The sequence below is a fragment of the Zonotrichia leucophrys genome, chromosome 3 (assembly GCF_028769735.1).
Source record: "Zonotrichia leucophrys gambelii isolate GWCS_2022_RI chromosome 3, RI_Zleu_2.0, whole genome shotgun sequence".
In the NCBI taxonomy this organism is placed as follows: domain Eukaryota; kingdom Metazoa; phylum Chordata; class Aves; order Passeriformes; family Passerellidae; genus Zonotrichia; species Zonotrichia leucophrys.
The window spans coordinates 108317665-108333224 of NC_088172.1; the positions used below are offsets into that span (position 1 = coordinate 108317665).

Sequence of the window (15560 nt, forward strand, 5' to 3'; positions counted from 1 at the left end):
GGTTCTTTAAAAGACTCTCATGAACCATAAAAGCAAAGCACATGTGAAATGAAATTCATAACTTATATTAAAGCATCAAGTTCAGCTTCACTTCCCAGAAGCAAGGGCACCAAATTTGGGGGTCTTTTTTTTGAAAGTGTTTTCTTTTAGTTCTTAAACTTCTTTGTATTCTGCCACTTGGTAAAATCTGAGCCATCTGACTTGTAGTTTAGCCTTTATTCTGCTGTGGAGAGGTACAGTGCAAAAGTGAAGGGAAAAAAATGAAAGAGTTAAAGTAATAAGCTACTTGTGCATTTCTAAATATTACCTCTGGTAGCAGAAAGACACAAAAAAGGCTGTGTTTGGTGTCTTGTCCTAAAAGCATGTTAGAATCAAGAACCATATCAAATGCTATACAAATACAATTAACGAATAAAGAAGCTTTACTTTTATTTTAGTGTCTGAAAATCCTGGATCCATTGCAAAGGAAAAGGAAGCGGCTGTGGGTGGGTGTGGTGGTTTTTGCTTTTTGCTGAAACCACCATGCCAGTATCTAGTTTTCTGTGTGTGGGAAAGAAGCTGGCAGAAGTTACGTGGGAAAACAGTGAAGGCAAACTGAGATAGAAATAGCTTTGGAAGGTAGAAAGGATGGAAGTGACGGAGGAAGAAAGTAGGTGCATCTGGAACTTGATTTTCTATTAAGTCAAGAAGTGCAGTTGACATTAACCTTTCTTCACATCTCAGCATCAACTCTGTCTATCACAGAACCACAGGATGGTTTGGGTTGGAAGGGGCCATAATGATCATCTTGTTCCAAGCCCTTGCCATGGCCAGGGACACCTTCCACCATCCCAGGTTGCTCCAAGCTCTGTCCAGCCTGGCCTCAGACACTTCCAGGGCTGAGGCAACCACAGCTTCTCAGGGCAATCTGTGCCAGAGCCTCACCATCCTCACAGGGAAGAATTCCCTCTTGGTACCTTTCTAAATCTGTCCTCTTTCAGTTTGAACCCATTGCCCCTTACCCTGAGTGGTCCATCAAAATGGACCAAAAAAGATTTGATGTTTGTCTCCTTTTGGATCAATGTGTAGCATCATGATTGCAACCCCTCTGCCCCTCCTTCTATATGGGGAACTGTGAAATACTTGTGAGAGAGATTTCTGAATGCAGATGAGGAGGGCAGCTCAATGTAGAGGCAGCATTCTGCCTCAGAAACAAATTTTGGTTCTTGCACTTTGCTGTCTTTGGAAAAGAAACCCAAAACCCTTTAATTTGTATATTTGGGGTGCTGAGTAAAACTGTGAATGTGAGAAATGTATATCTAAGCTGATACTGTTGGATACCAGGTGTTTACTACTGTCTTGCATAGTTGATTTGTTCTGTATTTGAAGCCTTAAAAAGAAAGAATAATTACCTTTAAAAAATAGACCAGCAGTTAAGAATAAACAGTATATTATATTTGTAAGAACTCTTCTGTTTGATTTGATATGCCCTGTGTGATTAAAACCAACTATTAATTGTCATTTTCATTTACTTACAAACCTTATGTTAAAAAAAGGGAAAAAAAAATTTGAGCTTTATCCTGTATGAGCACCCTTTTGGAATCTCTGATGGTTTAAATACTGTTTAATCTTCCAATCTACTATGATAATAAATATTTCTCTTTATATGTATTTCCTATATCATATCCATGTATTTGCAGTTTATAAGATATTTAATAGTCTCTGGGTACATTGCTGTACTGTCCTTATAGTCCTAGGAGGTGCCTGACATTCTAATCCAGGTGCATGTGCAGCCCTGCATAATGGAGAAAAAAAATATTTGGGTTGTGCTCATTTTAGAAATGTAAAGCATGTTATAAAACATAACTGTGTCTCTGAGACGCTGATAGTCCCAACAGGAGAGACAAATTATAAGGGACAAATACAGAGTGTGATTTCCTCATGCTATGACCAGTGCTGTGCAGTGGATTATGCTCAGATTTTGCCTGAGTAGCTCTTGTTGGGCTCTTACACGTATCAGGCTGATATTTATTTATTTATTTATTTATTAGAATTTGGAATGCTGCTTCCCGAACACTGGAAATAATTTCATTATTAGATAAAGGAAAAGAACCCTATTATAGAGCTCTTTCGTTGTTTATAGATTAAATAGTGTTTTACTATATTGCAAGGTAGACTAATACTTTTGTGAAGAAATAATTTATATATTCAGTCACCTATAAAGATTTGAGTCTTGCTTGTAAATAAAATGTCACTCTTTTTATAAGAATATATAGTGTTATTGTTGGCCTGTGCTATTTAATTTACAATGAATGTATTTTACTGTGCAAGTTTTTGTATTCTAAAAACTCAGCTTTAAGAGAAGAGAAAGTGTTTTATTCTCAGGAATGTTCTGAGGAAATACTAAACAGCGTAGGAATTGTCTTTCTCTAGAATGATGTAAGATTGGTGTTTCTTAGAGAAGAAGAAATAGCAGAAAAAGAAGTATGAGAAAAGTAGGAAGAGGAAAAACTGCCTTCCAAAGTCCATTGTCACAATTCCTCATTTTATGTTCCTTGCTGGCCTCACCTTGGCTTTTGTTTGTGATATTACATGAACACTATAATCTCTTTATGATCTTCTGCCATTTCATGTTGCAGTGTAGACTTTTAGGAGTCTCATGTATATTATTATGTATAAAAATGTTTACTCTTCATTTGTTTCTTCCACATCTTAGCACTAGCATTTAGATTTGGCTAAAAAACCTGTTGGCATTTTACCTTTTCGAATCGTTATTTGGTAATTCTGTAAGTAAAGGGAGCTTCAAAATCAGAGTTAGTAGTGCACATGCTGCAGTTTTGCTTGCTCTTTTCTCACAGAATTATAGAATTTATTGGGCTGGAAAGGACATTAAAGATCATCCAGAGAAGTGTGTGAAGAGAGGTTGTCAGTGGAGACTGAGGCAAAAATCTTGTCATCCATTGTTACAGGTTTTCCAGTGTTATTCATTGATGAGAGGTGTACAAAAATGCTCCTACAAACTGGATTTTCCTGTTTCCTCAGTCTTTCAGTACGTGCTTTAGTGTACATCGTGCAGCTCTTTTGTTCCACTAATCCCATGATTATGGTTTATAATCCTTGCACCAGGCTGAGTGATCCATTTCCATACATACAAGTGTATTAACCATATTGTTATTATTAATATTTTCTTCTTTTTATCTTTCAGGAGACCAATACTTCTTTTCTCTTTAACTAATTTCCATAACCTTGCAATAAACCTCTTTGTTTCAGGTTTTCCCTGGGAGATGCTCGCAGGCCACTCCATGAAACTGCAATTCTGGTGGAAGACATTGTTCACACTCAGCTGATAAATTTGGTAAGAACATAACTGGCAAAATAGCCTGCACTCTAAAATTCTTTAAATCCACATGATATTTTTGTGAGCTAATGGCTAATAACGGATTGTCCAGAGTTTAGGAACAAATAGTACACAGAAACTGAGGATGATTCTCTGGTCTCAGTGATCTGTAGAACCAGATATGCAACCCCACCTAACCCTGGGAAAAAAGCTGATGGGATTTTGTTAAAAAAACTTTAGATTGTTAGAAGAAATGGCTATTTTTCTAAAGGCTGCCTTGCTGTCTTTTTTAAAAAATTTATGTTCTATTATTTGTGTTAATGCATTATTTACTTAGAATTTATGTCTTAATATTCCTTCCATCAGATGTTTTGATTTCTGTCAAAAATATGCCAAAATATGGAGTATTTTAATATATTGAAAGCCAATGAAAGTGCTATACAAATGAGGTTGTTTTGAATCACATCTGTCACAAACAACTCTAAATTTGAACTGCTCTGTATTTTAGTAAATAAATCTCCTCTTAATAAATCACGGTATTTTACACCATGGCATGAATTTGCTATCTTACAAATGACTATACTTTTGTATAGAAATGTATAATCTCACGTGCCACCTGTAACTTCATAAAAAGTGTGATTTTCTTATCATAGCCCTGAAAAGACATGTAGATGTGGCACTGAGGGACAGGGTTTACTGCTCTTAGCAGTGCTGGGTTAATGGTTTGACTTGATAATCTCAGAGGTCTTTTCCAACCTTAATGATTCTGTGATTGGAATGAAATTACCAGCACCTGTGGGAATGGACATGATATGGAACTAATGTATATAGATTATACTAATACATATTATAACTAATATTTACATCTGGTGAGTCCTTGGATAAGCTAGAGCTTTGAGCTGCAAGTTCCTACACCTCTTTTTTGTAATGAGCCCTTTCAGCAATGACAAGGCTTTTTAAGTTTCAAGGTAGATTCTGGTACTACATTTAACTAGATTTAAATGCTTCTGTAAAATGATGAAATTCAGAATGGGATACAGCACATATTATAAATATTTATGTGTGTATAAAAATACATTTAATATATATTTCTACATATTCATGCATATAAGACATTTATGTTTTTAATAGAAATATACTAAAATCAGACTTCCCCTTGCCCACTGTGTGCCTGCAACAGGTGTTTTCCTTCAGCTTTGCACCTAATCCAGCAGCCGTTCAGTAGTTTCCTGCATCTCAGCAAATGCCTTGGCATCCCTTCCAACTCCAGGCACTTTCTTTCTGCTCATACTTCTACAGGCCAACAGTGTATCCCTGTCTCCACAGTCTCCTGGCATCTTTGTGGATTCTTTCCTTATTACACTCCGCTTGGGCTGTCCTGAACATGCCCCGTGGCTCCTTGGAGGGGACAACGTCTCTCCCCTCTCTGTAGGTTTCCCGCTGGTTAAACACTCTGTGCTGGGCATGTATTTGTAGTTCTTATTCCAGCTTTAGCTCTGACAAAGTAACATTTTCTCTTTGTTAATGACCCCTGTAATTTATGCAAACTGGTGGCTGCGGCTTCGCTCTTCTCTCAGCAGTAACAGGCTGGAGTCTGGGCTGTTCTGTCCTGCTGAGCTGAGCTGAGCTTTACCAAACCCTGCAGCTGAGAAAGTGCAACCTGTGGCCATGTGGTCTTTGCACTTTAATCAAAGCCGGGAACTTACTCGGGGGCTGGATGTGACCCAGGGTTAACCCTGCGTGGGGTGCAGGAGCTTGTAGGATTTCCTGACAGAAGGAAGAATGGGAATGGAGCGGCAGATAAACAGCTTTTCTAACCTTTCCCCTCCCAGCCCAAGACAGCACTTTATTCCTGAGGAAGTGAAAGTATCTTTAATAGCTCATTGCTTTGACCTCTGACATTCACATGCCGGAACTCTTAAATCAGTAGCGTTTTACATGCCCCAGGCTTCTGATAGGGAATTTTGCACATTTGTCATCCTCAATTGCACATCCTTATTGAGCTTCTGTGCAGTTATGTGAATTTTTCACTTTACTTGTAGGTGTTTTTGCTGGTATTTACCCAGTACTAGAAAAATGCTATTTTTATAAATGAAGCTGACTGCAGAAGTAAATTTATTGCTTACCACCTGGATTTTGTCATATTGCTCATGTTAATGGACTACTTAGTTCTCACTATGTAATTTAATGATTTCTTGTTTAATTCATGTCCATTTTTCCATCCATAATACAGGTATAAAGCGAAACTGTAGAAATTACTTTTATACCTGCAATAAAGCTGGCATGTTGCACACATCTTTCATAGTAAGCATTTGTAAGAAGAGCTTGTTTTTGTTGATTAAGTCCAGGTTTGAGCCTCTGCATTAAAAAATAAGTTTCCAGCATGATTACCTTTGATTGGTTAACTTCTGATATCTTGCAGCTTTATAGTTCCAGCTTCCTATTTTCAGAGTTGATCTGAACTCTATTAAATCAAGGTCTGGTTTGAGCAGATTTATACAGTCACTGCTTCAAACCACTGTGCACTTCATGAGGTCCGGCTGCTGTAGCAGATGAGTGCACTAACAAGGCAAATTCCTGGAAAGCAGAGTTTTAAGAGTCTTCATCACATTTTATGATCCATTCTTGGGTGTATTTTGCATAACATGCACACTGCTTTGCATAAAGGAAAATTCTACTAAAAGTATATAGCAATGTATAGGAGGAAATGAGCATCTCCAGAGGAAGATTCATTTCATCCTAAAATTACTATCTGAGTTGAATGGGTTTGTATCTGTCTAGGAATTTGTATTCTCAGCTGACTAAGAAATTAATCCTTTGACAGCTGGCTTAGGTTTGAATGTCTAGGAGACAGGCATGAAAGGTGAGAGATAAATTCCATTATATTTGTGTCATGAGTTTGAATTTTTTATGCTTATATTGTAATTATTAAACCTTTTGGTTTTTATATATCAAGCAACAGAAAATCATAAAGCCCCTACACTAGAAAGTTCTGTACATTTTTTGGTCAAGCACAATGTATTTGATAAGCACAATGAATTTAAGTTTTAATTTTAAATCAAGTTCACTGTTGACTAATAGTATTTGGTAACAGATCTAAATGTTCATTTACAGGTAATTGTTTAAGGAATTTATAGATGCCTTCATCTTACCCTTAAACTGTACTTCTTTATGTGGGCTGTGACTAGAGGTTCCAATCAAAGCTGTATTTTCTTTATGGTTAGGCATAAGTAATACAAGGAAAGTTGTGCCTGCAAAAACAGTTCAACAGGGAGTGCAAAAGGTGTTAATCAGAAGGGGACAAGCCTTTAAATTTTACTGACCATTTGAAGTGGAAAAAGACCTCTTGTGTTTCATTCTTCCATCATATCTGGTACAATCTTCACGTGCACTAAAAAGTTTTTGAAGCATGATCTTGTGCAATAACTTACTCATATCTATTTAAACCCTTAGAAAGGAAACTTGAAGATCCTCCTTTAGGACAAATGTATATTATTCAGCACTTTGTGTAAAAAAACAAAAACAAAAACAAACCTGTAATTAAAGGAATGGAATAGGAATTTTTGCTCATCATTAAGCTACTGTTTAGAGGTTTGCCATGAAAATAGCCTAAATCTTGCACATATTCAGATATAAAACAAATTGGAAATTGTTTTATATAATATTTATGAAAAAGTCCATCTTCACCTTCACCATCTCTCTCCAAAATTTTTATCATTTTGGGCTGATTCATAAGAAAATGTAATATTATTAGACTAATACTAAAAGTGAAATATTATTAGTATCTTCTCTTGATAGGGCCATAGCTCCTTGTTCATGCTTCAGATGTCACATTCAAAGGCAAATGGACAATAAGATCACTATGCACTTGTTAAATCAGAAGAGCTGGTAACGAAGTCTTTCCTTCTGCTGACAATGTATTAGCTGGGTGTTTGTTATCAGAATGAAATACCAACAGTTTATCCTCTAGGCGCACTATGGCAGGGGTAGTACAGGCACCTGTTTTCACAGAGTTTAGTTATTCAGTGTAGCACTAGATTTAAAGTTCAGTCCTTTACATTTTGTTTCAGAGATATCAAATAGCTTTTGGGAAGAGATTAGATTTGTTTGTAAAAAATGGAAGCTATTTTAGCAGTAGGACACAGTTCAACAAAGGAATAGGTAAATTACACACAACCACACCAAAAAATGCAGGTAAGTAACCCTGTCTGTTCCTGAAAGAGTGGTTGTCAGAGGCATGCCAACAGAACATCACAATAGCCTTGGACTGCATCCTTTAAATGTTTTATCTGCTGTAATTCTTTGTAATGTGTGGTAAGTCCTTATGAAGATGGTCATGAATGGTAGAATTCATGTTAATAGAATTGTGGTTTGCTCCCTGTCATCCAATGTGTGTCTCCTGGAAGGTAGACTCTGTTCTCTCCAATTGATGTCAAATGATTGAAGTCAGACAAACTTGGCTGCCTTTTTTTAGAGTTCAGTAGTGTCAACTTAAAGGAACTTCAATTGCCAAAAATCATATTGTACGTGATACTTTTTGGAATTTCTTTTGTCATTTACTTTTATCTTCCCATGGTTTTTAATTTCATACAACTTGTGCTGATACCTAAAGCTATTAATATTCCACTCTTTCTTTCTTTTTAGGAACATGATTTGGGCCCTGAGTTATATATATGTATAAATGAACATTCGCATGGATAATTCTTGTTGTTGTTGTTTTTACTATTTGAAATAAATTTTCTCTTATACACACAACATTTAATTCAGAATCAGTCCTTTGGTATCAACCAAAACACAAAGCACAGGTCAGCAGGTGAATAGTCTATACTGGCATGTGTAGATTATATTAAAATGAAGCAGTAATTCATAGGTAGAAAAGTTAGAGTGAGAGGCAGAGATTCAGCAGTGTGCCTGAGTCCTGAATAGATCTGTGGTAAATCCATCCTGTGGAATAAATGGCTTTTTATAGTGAGTTTAGTAAAGATTGGGTAGTCATTTGCCACTTTTCCGAGGAGAAGGAATGGTGAAAGTACAGAGACAAGCATAAGTTTACTGATACAAAATACAGTTATTTATCATAAGCAGTGTGAATTTTATGTTTTCAAAGGGCTGTATATTTTCTGGATCACGGTGTACTTTCTTCTCTTCCTAGCCTTATTCCTACAGCTGTTACTCTTTCATTGCAGTTTAAAACAAAAGAAGAAGGGAAAACTCACCTTCACTTGCCCTTCCAGAGAAAATGACTGTGACAATGGGAGAGGCTAATAGGAAGAATGAGATTTAAACAGAGGCAAGGATAAAGCTTTCTTGGTCCTTTACAGGTTTTTTGCTTGTAGAGGTTCTTGGGTTTTTAAAATTAAATCACAGTAGTTATTTGTTCACAAACTGGATCAGTCACTTTAGTATATGTAACCTCACACAGCTCCAGGTTTATTTACTACATTTTGGAACTGTTCGACTTGTAACCTTTATATACATAATTGTAACATTTCTGATGTTGCTTTTAAGAAGGAAATAATTGAAATCAGTTCCTTCATGGGCAGGAATTGCCCACTGATATCCCAAAGTTACGTGGAACTGTCACTTACACCACCCCAGCAACAGGAAAAGTCCTTGTTTTATGAGTCTGTTTTAAAACAGTTATAAAGTTTCCTGTGCAGGACATTAATTAAAAGGGTTATCAAAATAAGACAAACTAATATAATTTGTGATTGTACAAAATAAAGGAAGTCGAGGGTACCATAGGGACCTAATGAATCACAGGATGGAAACAATCTTCTGGCTAACTAAACATTCAGACTTTGTACTAAGTCACAGGGTGGATGTACAGCCCAGCAAGCTGGAACATGCTGTGTGTTTACATGGATGGGATAAAGGGATTTCACAAAAACCATCTGGGAGAAATCCTTCCCCTAATCATTCTATTCCTACTGTAGAGTTGAAAAAACAACATGCATACATTTGCAGCAAACGCATGGCACACCTGCCCTGTAGAAATCAAACTGGAAAATAAGTCTGTAGTATAAAAATTTCACTGGGTACCAGCCCTGTGAGTTTGTCTTCATTTCCCCATGTAGGATGGAAAAGGAGAGATGGGGCTTTTTATCTAGCAAGTGGTTAATTGCTCCCTGTGCAATTGAAGCATTTAAATGTGGTCAGTATTTAGATTTATATGATAGATTTATATGGTAATGTATATGAAAATACGTGTCCTGAGTTTTCTAGTTTGTAGAATGTTTTCAAATATTGTTTGCCCCTTGCTCACCATATTCAGATCTATTCTCAAGGATGGAATTTACTTCAGGAGATGATTCAGGAGTCCCAGTTAGGGATTCTGGGCTCTCTCTCTGCTTTCTCTTGAGACTGAGAATTTAGTGACTTGGTCAGATTTTTTCTTTTCCCATGGATCTCTGTGCAGGGTCAGCATGTGCTCTAACACAGGGCTGCTGCTTTTTGCCTGGTCATCTAGAGATGCTGCTCAGCATCCAGTGGTGATGAACTTCACTGATCTTACAAGTGGAAAGAGACTAGGATATTGTTATTAAAACCCTAAATTATCAAACAAGGGAATGAATAATTGTACCTAAAAAGTTGTACTAGCATGTTCAATAGTGAAGAAAAAGATCCAAAGCATTGACTAGATTAAATGGAAAACAAAAAGTCATCAGTGCTTAAAAGATCGTGTTGTAACATATAAAATATAAAGACTGAAGGTAGTGCAGGCAGCAATAATCCCAGTATTTCCTGGCTTTCTGTATCAGACTGGGCCTTTAATAACAATGTCATGGATTTATGTGCTCTGTAAATGTATAGGAATATATGTCTCTATATTTACATGGTTGTTTTTACCACCCTTCACACATCAAATTCCTGTTCAGGATGTTGGACTAGAGGAATGAAGTAGGTATGAAATTTCACTCATGGGGGCTTTGGAATCTGTGGCATTCCTAAATATATATGTACTCAATTCCCTTGGCTTCTGGGGCTTCTTATGAAACAGTTGATAAGCTGAACCCAGCCCATGTTTCCAAAACACAGATGGATCCTTTATTTAATTTTTATGTAAAATTTTAGGAGAATGGAAGAGATTAACAGCTGTTGAGGCCTTGGATGAGCTGAGCTGAGCAGGGACAGTCAGTGTACAGATGCAGTGTTTAGGGTCTTTGCCTACTTCTACTGATGTCACTTACGAACAAACAAGAATTTAAGAATTTAAGAGTAATCATTAGATTTGTATTGCTCAATATGGTGAACTCTGGTAAATCAATATTCTGATTATGATTTTGAGGAACATAATTAGATTCCAAGCTCCAGAAGCCAAATGGAAAGTTGATGTTCAGGGTTTCATTCTTTCTTTAACTTCTTTGTGTGGTATAAATGGAATATTATGTGAAAATGTGTGTAAAGTCCATCCTGCACACAAAGACCCATCTTGCCTAGTATTCTGATTCTGACAGAAATTAGTACATTAAATGAAAAGCATCAGAAATTTATCAATGGTAAAACATAGAAGTAAACAAATATGACAAACGTGTTTTTCTAAATCTGAGGTAGTGACACCAGATCATCTTTTGTGTCACGAGAGATAAATGGGCACTTCAAACGTGTGATTCTTCATGTCCTAACATAGTTATTTAAAATTCTGGCAGTGCATTTAAAATCTGGGCTTCTTAAGTGAAGTGAGAGACATCTCACCTCTGTGACTTCAGGCATTAGCTGTATTTCTGGTATAGATATGTAGTTTTTCATTGATTCTGCGGGGGATAAAAAAGGAAAAAAAGCAGGCAACCTGTAAACTTTTAGTTGTGAAGGACACAAATTGATTTATGGATATCTGTGGTGGAACAAGAGTAATGAAAACTCTTCATGTCTTGAAGTGTAACTCATAAACCTTAAAGGTCATCTCAGAGTGGTTAACAGAGCAAATTCATTGTAATTTTTAGATCACCTTATCTGATTTGAAGCAAAACTGATAGTTTCAGAATAACATTTTTTAGGAAGATTGGCTTGTTAACAGTGTTACGGAGTTACAAGGAAGTGTGGTCACAGCTGCTTCTGGTTTCTTAGCTAATCCACCTGATTGGAAACAACAGGTTTTTGATATTTTTCCATTTCTTACACTGACACCTAGTGTTCAGAGGTCCTGAGTTTCTAATACTGCACTTGGTTATTAATAAGACAGCTGTTGATACCAAAGTTCTCCACCTTTTCCAACATCTTCCAGTTCGGTTCTTCTGCAAAAGGAAACAGTAGCTGAAGGCAAAGGTGTTACCATCTTTCAAAACAATTTTATTTTGGAAATACAAATAGTGAGCAAGTACTGCAAAACTTGGCAGAAGCTGTTTTACTTCTTGAAGCGCTGCAAAATCTGTTTTCTTAAAATTTAAGTGCTTTAGTTTTGGCAAATGCAGCCCTTTTGTGTCTGTAAGTGTCACTGGCCAAGAAAAACAGCGATAAAAGCAGAAACCCTTAGATCAGTATTTATTTAATTGTGGGAGATGTCGATGCTTTTTATTTCTGTGTTCTTTTATCTTCAAGCCACGAGTTCTACCTGATAGGAGTGTTGATGGCTGCACAGTCCTTGAGTAGACAGAAAATAACTTACACACAAAAACTTGCACAAACAGTCTTTTATCTCAGACTTGCAAATAAACAGAGCAAAGCAAGTATGGGCTGTAACCCATTCCTGACAAAGATGACAACAGAGTAAAATTAACTCTCTGCCTTACCTGAGATTTTGCTGTATGTTGGCAGAAGAACTTTCCATTGTGTAAAGTAATATATTAGGAATTTTGTACAACTGTATCCAAAAGTATAATTTTTTTTTTTTACTCATGTGTTCCATAGAAAAATGAAAGCTATACAGGCAAAGAAAATGCATATTAAACTTCACTTTAATTTGAGGGTTCTTCCCTTTTTGGTTTTAAGTCTTTTCTGGTAAATGCACCAAAAAGTCACCTTTTCAATGGCTCACCATTCTCACAGTAAAGAATTTATTTCCAGTACCTAATCTAAACCCACCTCTTTCCATTTAAAGCCATTCCCTCTTGTCCTGTCACTATGTCCCCAGACTGCCCATTTTGTTATATCTTGGGTAAAGGCATTGTACCTCTGTGAGGGAACATGGCATAGGAAGTACTTCAGTAAATTATTGGTTATCAGTTGTTGATATTCCTGTGAATCAGAGTCTGCTTATTGGAGAAATAATGAGCAACAATAGAGAGAAATGTTACTTGTATTATAGTATTTATTTGGCTTCTCTCAGGCATTTAAATGTGAGGGTGGTGAGGCCCTGGCACAGGTTGCCCTGAGAAGCTGTGGCTGTCCCACCCCTGGAAGTGTCCAAGGCCAGGCTGGACAGGGCTTGGAGCCACCTGGCGTGGTCAGAGGTTTCCCTGCCCATGGCAAGGTGTTGGAACTTGGTGATCTTTAAGGCCCTTTCCAACCCAAACCAATTATGGTTTCTGTGATTTATTTCAGGGTGAGGTGAATTTGGACCCAGAAGGGTGATTTTTGTCTAGTGAGTATAAATTATGCCTTGGGTGACCAGCTCAGATGTAGATTTCTATGTTTAGTCAGAGCTCCCAACTGAGAGAGAACTCCCCCAAGGCAGAAGTCTTAAAGCAATGCAAGAGGAAAGGAGGTAAACAGGAATTTCTCTGATGGCAGAAGATGTTAACAAAGTTAAAAGCAGTAGAAAAGTCAGAGAAAATAAAGACATACTTCAGGCCCAGGTTTCTGGCTAGGGAGAGGCACACAGTGTCTCCAAAATGAACAGTTTTAAGGGATGGGATTTCTTAAAAGTCACCTTGGAGCTGATCCAAGACAGAGTTAGAAGTCTGTGCATTAGCTGAAAACTTCATAGTATATGTTTTTTAATAGATGAAGAGAAAGAAACAAATCAGAAAAGATTTGGGGCTGGATTGAGATACAGTTTCTTTAAAGGAGAGGATAGACTGAGGTCATCTCTACATAGTGAGGGAAAGTACCAGAGAGCAAAGAAAAATTGAAAACTCAGTGGGCAGGATATGATGCAGCTTCTGAGGTGGGTCAGAGTTGGGAAAAAGGCCAAAGATTTATGACAAGAGAAGATGTTTAGGAACAAAAACTGAGAGCTGCTTTGTGGGAATGCTTATTTTCTCTCCTGTAGCAGAAGAATTATCAAGCTTGAACTGGAACCCAGGTTGTGAATAAGGAATGCAAAGCCTGAGATGCAGCAAGGGGTTGTTTAAAGCAGTGGGATAAAAGAAGATGAAAACAACCTTGTAGTGGAAAAGAGTTTGGAAGAGCTTCCCATGACACTTTCTCAAAACGTTCAGTAGCAAGAGAATGGGAATAATTGAAATAAGAGGCAGAGGAGTTTGAAAGAGAAGCTGTGGCTGGTGCATTGGAGCTTGCAGAAGGTCTGATCTGGAGAATGAGTTTGGGAAGTAGCTTTACAGGACATTAAGTGCTGATGACAGAGAAGTCATCAAGAAGTAGTAAATGGAATGAGAATCAGCAGATGTGTTACTTCCAAATTGAATTTCAGATGAGGCCAGAGAAACTTAAGTGGATAATGATGGAACAGGTGGAATGAGGCTGTTGGTGTCTGTGTGTAAAGGAGAGCACAAGATGGGAAAGAAAGGGAAGAGACAGATTCCACATTTTAGGAAAGAATTCATGGTAACCAGAAAGTCTTGTGACAAATGCTTCTTCTGTGGACAGTATCATACACATGGGGATGTGAATGCTGGCATTTCTGCACCATAACAAACAAGCAAACATATGTCTTATATATAGATCCATAATGAGCACTTGTGTAGTGACACACAGCCTGATGCCAGTATATCAACTTCAATATGCTCAGCAGATATTGTTACTAACAATCATTCTCACAATACTCAGCAACTACTTTTTTATCATCTCTAATTCTTGAATGTGTTTTTAGGTTGTTTACCATTTTTGTCTTTGATGATCTTGTGCCAACATCAGCATTCCAAATTTGGGAATAAAAATGGATCACTTTACTGATGCAAAATGAAAGTACAAAGAAGACAAAGTGGATTTTCCTCAAGTAATGAAACAAATTAATGACAGAGCTGAAAAGAATTGACTGGTTGTAGCAAGAGGGAAGCTGTGCAAAGCTATTTTATATTGACGGTCCGTGTCTCAGCCAATTGAATTTTTATTTGACAGTCCAAAGGTGTAATAACTTTTATTGTAAGAGGAAGAAAAATACATCAAGGCTAATATATAATGGAGGACCTACTAGGGATATGCATAAATGCATATCCTGTTCCTTGTGTATACAAGCTTAATTGTGTCTCTTTTAATTTTGCTGTTTGATTCAACAGGGTTGTCAGGTAATCGTCCTATTGAAAGTACAGAGGAGGATAAAATTTCAAATACCTTTGTTAATCTCTTTTGGCTGTTAAAAGAAAAGATTTATTGGTATCAAATTTTATTGCATTCTTAGAATTTAGGGATTGATTGGCTGCTAGTTTAGCTTACTTGTCTCTTCCAGTTAGAAACCCAAACACAACAGAAGAAAGACATTGCATTGAAGCTGACGTGCAACAAGTGAGTGAAAGTTCACTTGGCTTTTCCTCTCAGCACCAGGTGCAAAAGTTGGCTAAAAGTGCTGTGGCAGGCAGTTATTTGAAAGCAGTTTCTGGTTTAGTGTTTTATCAAGCCCAGGAGTGAAATATTCTGCAACTACTGCAGTTTCACAAAGCTGCTTTTTAAGGTAGAACTCTGAATTGTTTCACTAATTAAAATGGCCCAGTACAAACATTAATCACACAGTAACCATTAATGGGAAGGGTTTGGGGATTTATGGAGGGCTATGGATGATATTTTAAAAGCGTGGATCATTTCTTTTTTAATACACAATACACTTGCAATCTCTAACTGTAGCAAAGGTTCTTGAAGTCTCGAGGAGTATTTGTGAGTTTCTACATCCCCTCTTATAAATGCTGGAAGAGGCGTATTCATTTCTGGTGTAAAACAGTTTAACAGTGTCCCAGTTAGTGACTTGACTAAATAGGATAGTTTTTTCTTGAATAGCTGCCTCCTTGACACCTTATATATGCTTTAAAATAGAAGTTCTCTAAACTGCAGCTTTCTCAGAGTGTAAGGTGGAGGCTCAATGATGACATAAGCTCCAGAAGTGTAAAATTCAAGTGCTTCGCATGTGGGATTGCCAAATAACACGAGTTGGTTTGTTTTCATTTTATTACACCGATACTCCTCCCCAGATGTC

At 37.1% G+C, this 15560-nt stretch overlaps 1 protein-coding gene across 3 annotated transcripts in view; it reads left to right on the plus strand.

Annotated features, from left to right (window-relative positions):
* Positions 1 to 15560, plus strand: part of SUPT3H (SPT3 homolog, SAGA and STAGA complex component) — a 255664-nt gene that overhangs the window by 123257 nt on the left and 116847 nt on the right. For all 3 annotated transcript variants that reach the window (XM_064709906.1, XM_064709907.1, XM_064709908.1), the window contains exon 3: positions 3250 to 3334. In XM_064709906.1, coding sequence (XP_064565976.1) covers positions 3250 to 3334 — 85 coding nt within the window. The remainder of the gene's footprint in view (positions 1 to 3249; positions 3335 to 15560) is intronic.